The sequence below is a fragment of the Glandiceps talaboti genome, chromosome 3 (genome assembly GCF_964340395.1).
Source record: "Glandiceps talaboti chromosome 3, keGlaTala1.1, whole genome shotgun sequence".
Lineage (NCBI taxonomy): Eukaryota > Metazoa > Hemichordata > Enteropneusta > Spengelidae > Glandiceps > Glandiceps talaboti.
The window spans coordinates 31,998,992-32,008,954 of record NC_135551.1 but is presented as its reverse complement, the minus strand read 5'-3'; the positions used below and the strand labels follow the sequence as shown (position 1 = coordinate 32,008,954).

General features: G+C 35.4%; 1 protein-coding gene across 1 annotated transcript in view; it reads left to right on the top strand.

The window, feature by feature from the left end:
• Positions 1-9,778, top strand: part of LOC144432602 (adhesion G-protein coupled receptor G2-like) — a 25,771-nt gene extending 15,993 nt beyond the window's left edge. The window contains exons 8-18 of the mRNA XM_078120854.1: positions 1,363-1,513; positions 1,690-1,842; positions 2,072-2,188; positions 2,493-2,544; positions 2,877-2,986; positions 4,944-5,086; positions 5,737-6,008; positions 6,416-6,485; positions 7,009-7,394; positions 7,860-7,940; positions 8,866-9,778. Coding sequence (XP_077976980.1) covers positions 1,363-1,513; positions 1,690-1,842; positions 2,072-2,188; positions 2,493-2,544; positions 2,877-2,986; positions 4,944-5,086; positions 5,737-6,008; positions 6,416-6,485; positions 7,009-7,394; positions 7,860-7,940; positions 8,866-8,957 — 1,627 coding nt within the window. The 3' untranslated portion in view covers positions 8,958-9,778. The remainder of the gene's footprint in view (positions 1-1,362; positions 1,514-1,689; positions 1,843-2,071; positions 2,189-2,492; positions 2,545-2,876; positions 2,987-4,943; positions 5,087-5,736; positions 6,009-6,415; positions 6,486-7,008; positions 7,395-7,859; positions 7,941-8,865) is intronic.
• Positions 9,779-9,963: the final 185 nt, after the last annotated feature.

Genomic DNA, 9,963 nt, shown 5'->3' with positions numbered 1-9,963 from the left:
AGTTATAGACGGGGATATAGATGGGTATCTCAGATATCATTGCAAAGTAGTTATTGTCTTTTATGTGTTTTTTTCTTTTCTTTAGCCGAAATATTACACCAGGCAAAATAAATTGAGAGGTTACGGTTACATATACCTTAAAAAGATTTTGAAAAATAGATATGGTTGTTATCGAACATTAATGCTATCTATTTCTTTTTATTTATTTATTTGTTTGTTTGGATCAGGCTCAAGGCCCATATACAAAATACACCAGGAATAAGAAAAATACATATAAAAACCCTCAAAAACCAAACTAATACAAAAAAATATAAAATAATGACATGAATAAATATAGAATATCTCTCCAGTGTCTGCACTGGAGACAGACACTGGAGAGAGTCATGGTACATACATGAATAAACACACTGTACATAAACATTACTATTATCTAAAACTCTCTTAACAAAATTATAAACACTTTTCCGGACAAGTTCACCAAAAGACAAAACTGAGTTACAAACAAACATATAACTTATAGTACACCGCCTGGACAAATTTTAAAAAAATTCTAAAGCAACTATTATACGCAACTCGAACTTTGTTGTATGTTTTCAACTTAAAATTAGACCACAGATGACAACAGTATGAATTAGAACAAAAAGACTTGACTAGAATAAAATGCATAATTCCTGAAAGTTACCACGTATATAAAGTAATCGCATTTGTATAGTAATATCATGATGAAGCTACTGAAGACAAATACACCCAGATATTTGTACGAGTCGACAAACGAAAGCTTATTATCATTCAATGAAATAACAGGGGTGTTCAAGAGCTTAAATTTTGTTGGCATGACAACCATACAAACTTTTTTTCCTGATTATAGATAATATTATGTTCGATACCGTAAATCTCGCAAACATGAATAAGCTTTTGTAAGCCCTTGCTAGAGGGGCTAAAGACAATCAAATCATCAGCATATGAAATGTGATTCAAAAGTCTACTACTAATCAGACATCCAACCTTATGTAAAGACAAACGATGGTTCAGCTCATCAATGTAAACATTATATATATATATATATATATATATATATATATATATATATAGTTTTAAAACTATTACGCTCTGCCACTGCGGTATAGAGCACTGTCTTAGCAGATTGATACTCACCGAGTTATATATATATATATATATATATATATATATATATATATATATATATATATATATATATATATGTATGTGTGTGTGTGTGTGTGTGTGTGTGTGTGTGTGTGTGTGTGTGTGTGTGTGTGTGTGTTATAACATAAATTATTTTCTCATGTTTTCGTAAATAGTAAACATCTATATCTGTTGACATCACATTTACTATTCCAGGCTCATCAAGGCTGTGGAACGACTTTCTAGGATCGTACAGTTTGGGAACCAATCAGAAACCACGATAGAAACTACAGATATTAAAATGACAGTTGCAAAGATAAATAGTACATCATTCAATGGATTGACGTTTGGTGCTTCATCTATGAAAGTAAGTCAAAACCGACAGACATAATGGTATACTAATATTAATAAGTTAACGTATACATTTGGCGCCTTTATATGCTAAACAACTTGAACAGAAACAGGCTCGCAATTTAACACATTGAATACACACAAACTTGCCAACAATTTTGAAATTTGTTTTCATATCTTCGTTTTAAACAGGGAATTCTATCAAGGAAGTCCCGTTCTACAGCGGAAGAAGACAAAGCAGCCATTGAACTGCCAAGCTCTTTGTTCAGCAGACTCGATCCAACGAAACGAAACCGAATTAGAAGGGCACAGTTTGTATCGTACAGATCTAACAGATTCTTCAAGGTATACTATACTAGCTTTGTATTTCAGAGTGTTACTGTTATTGTTCTAGGGAGGATAAAGACTAAATACATTGTAGCCTTGATTCGATGTAACTATAAACATAACGACGAAGCTGACGATATGAAATACTAGATTTACCTCACTGAGATAAGAAGGACATCATACGATATGATTCTGATCTCAAAATTAGATTTTGGTTATTAAATGTACATGGTTATTTTCAACACAGGCCGTCGACAACACGTCTTCGATTGGATACAGTGCTGTGATTGCTGCTAGTATTGGAGATTTAGAAATAAGAAATCTGAAAGAACCTGTCAAGATAGTGTTACCACATAAAGGACAAGTAAGTTTTCGTCTCTAATATTTAAATATACCTTTAATATTATCTACACTCATCAAGACTGTCTCGACGTAGAAATTGATTTCCATAAATGTATATAATCTAATGTGTGATGCAATGTTTGCTCTCTGAAATCTCAGACCCGTATAGGAAATGTTCTATAGTGGTCTGAGGTGAAATGGTATTATAGAGATCATGTACAAATAAAATAGAGCAAATGATATGTTGCAGTGTCCACTCACTTTACATACATCGTTTAACAGTGAATTTGAAACTTCTGTGTTGATAATTTCTACATTTTCCACAGGTCAATAATACTGGTAACATTAGCTGTGTTTTCTGGGATTTCAAACGTAATGGTATGTACACGGATTTACCATTTTCACCGTAAAAATATCCTCGATGTTCTCAATTAAAATAACTCCTTTTGTAATAAATAAACACCTAATAAAGTATCCACTTTCTTGTTATGACATACAAGAATTCTGTATGAAATTTATACCTATTAAAGTATTAATTCATTATAATTTAAAATCCGTTGAGATCGCACTGTTTAGCTATTATAAAGGTGGGGTCAACAGGATACTTCATAATGGAGGTGGATGCGCGGGTTTTCATCAACACATCATCAAAATCTCTGAAAATTGACAAGATTTTAGCAAATTGATGTTATTCTTTCCTCCTTATACAGATGGAAATGGTGGTTGGTCCAGTGAAGGTTGCACGGTCTTGGAGAGTAGAGTTCAAGAAAAAATCACCGTGTGTGAGTGTAACCATCTTACAAACTTCGCACTTCTCGTGGTAAGATTTACTTAATTATCTAATATATGACGTTTATTCTTTATCAGAAAAATCTCACTCACTATGGACGGTTTTAGTTCTGATGAAATTTACCATCAATCACTTCTGACTGTTAGTACGTACTAAACACATCTGCACACCTTTGCTAATACTGGAGGTATCTGACTGTTGATCTAGCTATGGCCATGATGCTAGGATCAAGTTTCGATTACACGTGTTGTTTCTTGTTTACTTCCTAACACACTGAAAACTTTCCGTGTGTAATGTATATACAGTGGACCCTCGACAAGTTGCGCCTAGCTAACTCGAGTTTTCGTCCAAGTCGCAGGGGTTACTTTGGCTCCCATTTTTAGCACAACTGAACTGAGGTTCAGTAGTGCTATAGGGATCGCCCGGCGTCTGTCTGTCTGCCTGTCTCTCTCTCTGTGTGTGTGTGTGTGTGTGTGTGTGTGTGTGTGTGTGTGTGTGTGTGTGTGTGTGTGTGTGTGTGTGTGTGTGTGTGTGTGTGTGTGTGTGTGTGTGTGTAAACAACTTAAAGTCAAAAACTGCTGAACCGATTGCCATGATATTTGGTGGGTCCATTACCTTGGGTGTCTAGTTGGGAAATTGTTCAAATCAAAATGATCGCATCACAGGTGTGTGATTTGGGTCAAAAAATGTGATTTTTGGTCAAAAAACTTAAACTTGGTGGGAAGATTCTTAAGGGGGTGTAAAGTAAGATTTGTTCATGACATGATGATTCCGTCAGTGATATGCAAATTAGGGCTAAAAATGTGTCTTTTTGGTTAAAAATCTATAATTCCAAAACTACTGAGCAGATTGGGCTGAAATTTAATGGGAATGCATCTAGGGATGTATGGACAAAGATATATTAAGCATACAATGATTCCATGAGTGATATGCAAATTAGGTGTAAGAATGTTCATTTTTGGTCAAAAACTTATATCTCAAAAAGTACTTGGTCAATGAGTCTGAAACTTGGCGAGATGTTTCTGAAACAGTTATTCTGCAGATTTTCTTCAAAACATTTTGACAAAATTGGCCCTAGCAACCATGACCACGCCCTTTAGCAACAACCAAATGGCAGTATATTTTGTTCAAATATCAACATCATCTGGTAGGCAAGTGAGTAAACATTCAAAAAATGTATGCAAATACCCTAGCAACCATGATCACGCCCATAGCAACAGCCAAACGGTGGTGTATTTCACAAAGATAACAACAGGGTTTAATAGACAATTGAATAAGCATTCAAAAAATGTATGTAAATTTGCATAGCAACAAGACCACGCCCATGGCAACAGCCAAATAATCACGTTTATTGCAAAGATAACACCAGGAATAGAAAGACAAATGAATAAACGTTCAAAAAAAGTATGCAAATACCCTAGTAACCATGACTACGCCCATAGCAACAGCCAAACGGTGGTGTATTTCACAAAGATAACAACAGGGTTTAATAGACAATTGAATAAACATTCAAAAATGTATGTAAATTTGCCTAGCAACAAGACCACACCCATAGCAACAGCCAAATGATTACGTATATTGCAAAGACAATATCAGGAATTCATACACAAGTGAACAAAAACATACACAAATGTATGCAAATATATCTAACAACATGACCACGCCCATAACAACAGCCAAATGATAGCATTTATCGTAAAGATAGCAACATGGTCGGATAGGCAAGTGGATAGTCATTCAGCAAATGAACACCTATTGTTAACATGGACTAGCATATGGATAAACATTTTTAAAAACTGTACAGTTGTGCTACAACGCCATTGGCGATATTTTTTGTATTTCATTATGATGTCTAAATATTGAATGGAGTTGGAATTCTTTAATATTTGTTACTGGTTTTGAGCCACCCCTTTGTATTCTAATAACTGATTTCAGATGTTATTCATCAGTTTCTATTAAATGTATACTTCTCGTTCTGTCTGTTTAGGATGTTTACGACGAATTTGAAGATGACCAAGTTGACTCAGCCGACTCAGCCAATCAGAAAGCGATATCAATAATATCCTACATCGGATGTGGTATATCTTTACTGGCATTGACGGTAACCATAGTTACGCTGGTTTTCTTCAGGTTAATAATTTGTCTTCCTCATTAAAATTTTCTATCAAATTGAATGTATTAAAAACTTTAGCTAGCTTTTAACGTACCATTCTCTCTGGCTAGTAGAGCAAGGCCAACGATCTCTATTGAAGGCGACTGTCTGCCATGTATGTATCACCTCCATATACATGTAATGTTGCATTGCGTCTCTCGGAGCTCGGAACCAATTTCCATAAGAATTAAACTCCTTCAAATCGCTCTTTTACTTCGCCATGCACACAATAAGTCTTGGGTTAGCCGTCTTGTTTTCAAGGAAATCGACGATACTTTATTCTCCCATGTAGAATAACACAATATTCGGCGGCTATATTGGATGGCAGCCAATTTGGATGGCAGCCATATTGGATGGCAGCCAATTTAGATGGCAGCCATATTGGATGGCAGCCATACTTGATTCTAAAGTTTTGATATCATTTTGACCTCTATTTAAAAAATTGTATTGTAATCTGTCAGTTTTACCTTGAGTGGAACTGAGAACGTGATTGAATATTTTTAAACACAGTAACAGAAAAAGTTTAAACAGTTTATTTCCGAGGGGTTAATAACAATACACACGTACACTGTATTTTACTGTTAACTGCCATGGATTTGACCCAATTCTCATTTATATTCAATTTTAGGAAAAGAAAGAACAAGTCAACTAAGATATTATTGAATCTATGCTGTGCATTGTTTATGGTACTTGTCATGTTTCTGATTGGTTCATTCTTTGTGGACTTTGCACCAATCATACCTGAGGTCTGTATAGCCATAGCCATACTATTACACTATTTCCTATTGGCTGTGATGGCATGGATGGCATTGGAGGCGATTCAGATGTATTTGTTACTGGTGAAAGTATTCAAGATATATTACAGACATTTTATGTTGAAGTTTTCCCTAATAGGCTGGGGTAAGTGTGTTGTCATTAGATTTATTGATGTCGACATACGTGTTATATAAAAAAAAATTATCAAACATGTCCAAATATTACTTTCCCCGTTGTACTTTGATATCATTGGTTATTTTTGTAATCACTATTGTATTCCTTGTTCATACCAGGTATTCCATTGGTTATTAGTGTTGTAATCACTATTGTATTCCTTGTCATACCAGGTATTCCATTGGTTATTGTTGTAATCACTATTGTATTCCTTGTCATACCAGGTATTCCATTGGTTATTGTTGTAATCACTATTGTATTCCTTGTCATACCAGGTATTCCATTGGTTATTGTTGTAATCACTATTGTATTCCTTATCATACCAGGTATTCCATTGGTTATTGTTGTAATCACTATTGTATTCCTTGTTATACCAGGTATTCCATTGGTTATTGTGGTAATCACTATTGCCGTGGATGTTGACAACTATGGACATTACAACACAATGTAAGTACCAGTGGTTTATACTCGGATGTCATATACATCCATATCTCTAACATTTGATGCTACATTACAATGATGATAATTGAAATACTAGATTTAGCTCACTTATATTTCAATGTAATTACTTACATGTATGTGTGAGTGAGTGAGTGAGTGAGTGTAAATCTGAATAACATATTAGATGTCATCTATTCATAATTAGAACAGACAGAAGGGATATAGTACGGATATGGTCTTAAATAGAAACCATTTGTACATCATGATATCTGATATCATAAACTTTAAACGTTTTTGAAGATAATTTCATCGTTTCAACTTATCTACAGAACTGGTTTTATGATTTATGATGCTTTGACGATTGATACTCTCCACGTTGACATTATATCAGCATTTGACAGAATAGTAAACAAAGTGTCGTATGGCAATCAAAATTACATGAAAAATCATATTAGAATAAATCAAGTTTCATTTTTAACCTTCTCTTTAAGAAATTGTAATGAACTGTACATTGTCTTCTTCATCATAGATGTTGGTTGTCTAGATACGCCTTCCTTGGTGCATTCCTAGCCCCGATGTGTTTGGTTCTCATTTTCAACACAGTAATCTTTTGTCTTGTCATCTATCAAATCTGTGGATTGAACTCCAAGGCACTGACAGCCAATGAACGCTTTACGATCACAGCCCAACTGAGAGCAGCCGTTGGGTTTATGGTACTCCTCGGACTGACTTGGATACTAGCCATCTTTGCTATCGGTGATGCCAGCTTAGTCTTCCAGTATTTGTTTGCTATATTCAACTCACTTCAAGGCTTGTTTATTTTCATCTTTCACTGTGCCATGAAGAAGGAAATCCAAAGTGAATGGCGGAAGACGTTCTGTAGAAGTAAGAGGGACAAGTACAAATCATCAACATGTGAGTATTTTCAACAAACGGTATGAACTGATTCGGCTTGTAAGACACAGACAGACAGACAGACAGACAGACAGACAGACAGACAGACAGACAGACAGACAGACAGACAGACAGACAGACAGACAGAGACAAACAAATAAACAAACAAACAAACACAAACAAACAAACAGACAGACAGACAGACAGACAGACAGACAGACAGACAGACAGACAGACAGACAGACAGACAGACAGACAGACAGGCACGCGATCACACACACAATCTCTCTCTCTCACTCTTACCGCTTGATCTATTATTTTGTGAATTGCACGACAGCACATGGTCAGCGTAGGTTTTTAGTTTATCTATAGTCTACTACATTCAATATAGAAAACTTCGGGAATTCATCAACTTGAGCTTATTAATCATAAACAAATTTTCTGGATTTATGAATGAAATTGACCGTATTTTACACGTTTCCACAGATACCAATAACTTGTCTGGAAATTCGTCTTCTGCTCTCAAAAACAACGCAAGTGTAACACACGAGACAGACATAAAAATTGGTAAGTTGGTCAAGTGTTTTTTGAGTGAACTTTCCACTTTCAACAGTTTCCACCTTTATCAAAGGAGACCCACAAATGTGGAGTCATGACGGTCGAAATGATGAGAATCTGCAGGTTGGAAGTTCGAGCCTTGTCGTCGCTTGTTTCTGAATAGCTAAAGTCCTTTGACAAGACTGGAACAATGATTGAGCCCCAGTCAACCCAGTTGTATAGTTAGAGACCTGGTAGGATAGTGGTTGTGATCGCGACGTGAAGTTAATGCTTTAGTCCTATGCTGCAATGGATTGTAGGTTCCTGCTTTGTGCCGCCATACCTGAGATGTTAATTGTGGCGGCTTTGACAAGTGTGGGAAAGCGCTGTATAAAAACTAACATTTTTCAAAAACTAGAGCTAACATCATTAGTGTCGTATGTTGGCGAGGTTGTAACAGCTATTAAAGAATTCTAACTTGTTTTTGTTTAGCGATATATATCGTAGGGACCATTTTGTGAATTTTTAACAGTTCAATAAAGAAAGATTGTAACAATGAAATAAGTTCGCCTTTGGTGGACAAAATGTTGACCAGGGAAAGAAGGTGGTGACGTAAATGTCTTTATACTGACGTCATCGGTTTGTAGTAATTCTTTATATGATACAGGGATAGACGTATAGGTACGTTTGATGACGTCATTGGCCAGTTTGATGACTTCAATGGTCGTGCCCTTTTCTGTAGTGGTCTGTACTGATACTAATGTTTTATTTACTTCCGCATATTTCACTGCGAATAATGAATGGATGTATCATAGATGGTTTGCTGGAGGACTTAAAGTAGTTTTCTCATGAAAGTTGTTCGACTAAATGAGCAGGTGTATTTTATCATTTAGATTAAAACTTTATATTCAACCTGTTTTTTTGTGTGTTTTTTTCTATTTTATGTCCTTGACAGAGTCTTCTACCGCATCAACAGATCAACTTTGCCATGGAAACGGAAATGGACCTACCCCTACAGAAGAAATGTTGAATGAGACAGAACATTAGAAATGTTCACGAAGTACAAGACGAACTTCTTGATAATTGTATAACATACATTGTATATACCGATTCAGTGTAAATCAAATCTTTATTGTGCAGGGTTGGGGATAGTTATTATTTCAACTAGTATGCACATTCAAATAACTAAAAATTAAAGTCGCACTACCAATTTTGCATTAACCTTCGCTACCACCCATGACGAAATTATGAGATTACAGTAATGAGATTTGATGACATTGAACGTGGGAGAAGGGGTGAGATGAGATTGGATAGGAGCACCAGAAGAAAACAAGAAAAGACAACAAGAGATACACTAACACAGCAGAAGATATATTTGATGGGACGGGTACAGGATAGGCTAAGTTATTTTAACTCGTAGAATAGGCTTTCAATACTTTATACATCAGCACTCGCCAAGAGACCAGACCTGGTGTTTCTCGTACATGTATGATTATTATTCACTGTTGTGCATTAATTAGTTTGACTCACCAGTGTAAATTTGTGAGCAGTCTAAGGATATGGAAACAGCTCAGTATAAAAATGTATTTGCTGATGTCGTGAATGAAAAACTTGCACCGATACGAGATAACATTCAAAGACTTCAAACTGAGAAAGGCTACATTGAGAGAATATTGAGGACTGGTGCAGACGAGGCAAGAACACTTGCTGAAGAGAATTACACATAATATATATAGTCGGATGTACACGTATTTGATACACTTTGTCTTTGGAAATTATAGAAAAGAATATGTAATCATAGGGGTGAAAAGTTGTAGTATGATAACAAACTTTATCAATTGGTTGAGACAAGATAACACACACACACACACACACATATTATATATATATATATATATATATATATATATATATATATATATATATATATATATATATATATATATATATATACATATATATATGGAACAATGGTCACGTGTTAGAACTGAGGGGGAGGGTGCAGGCCTATCGGACTGAGGGGGAGGGTGCAGGCCTACCGGACTGAAGGGGA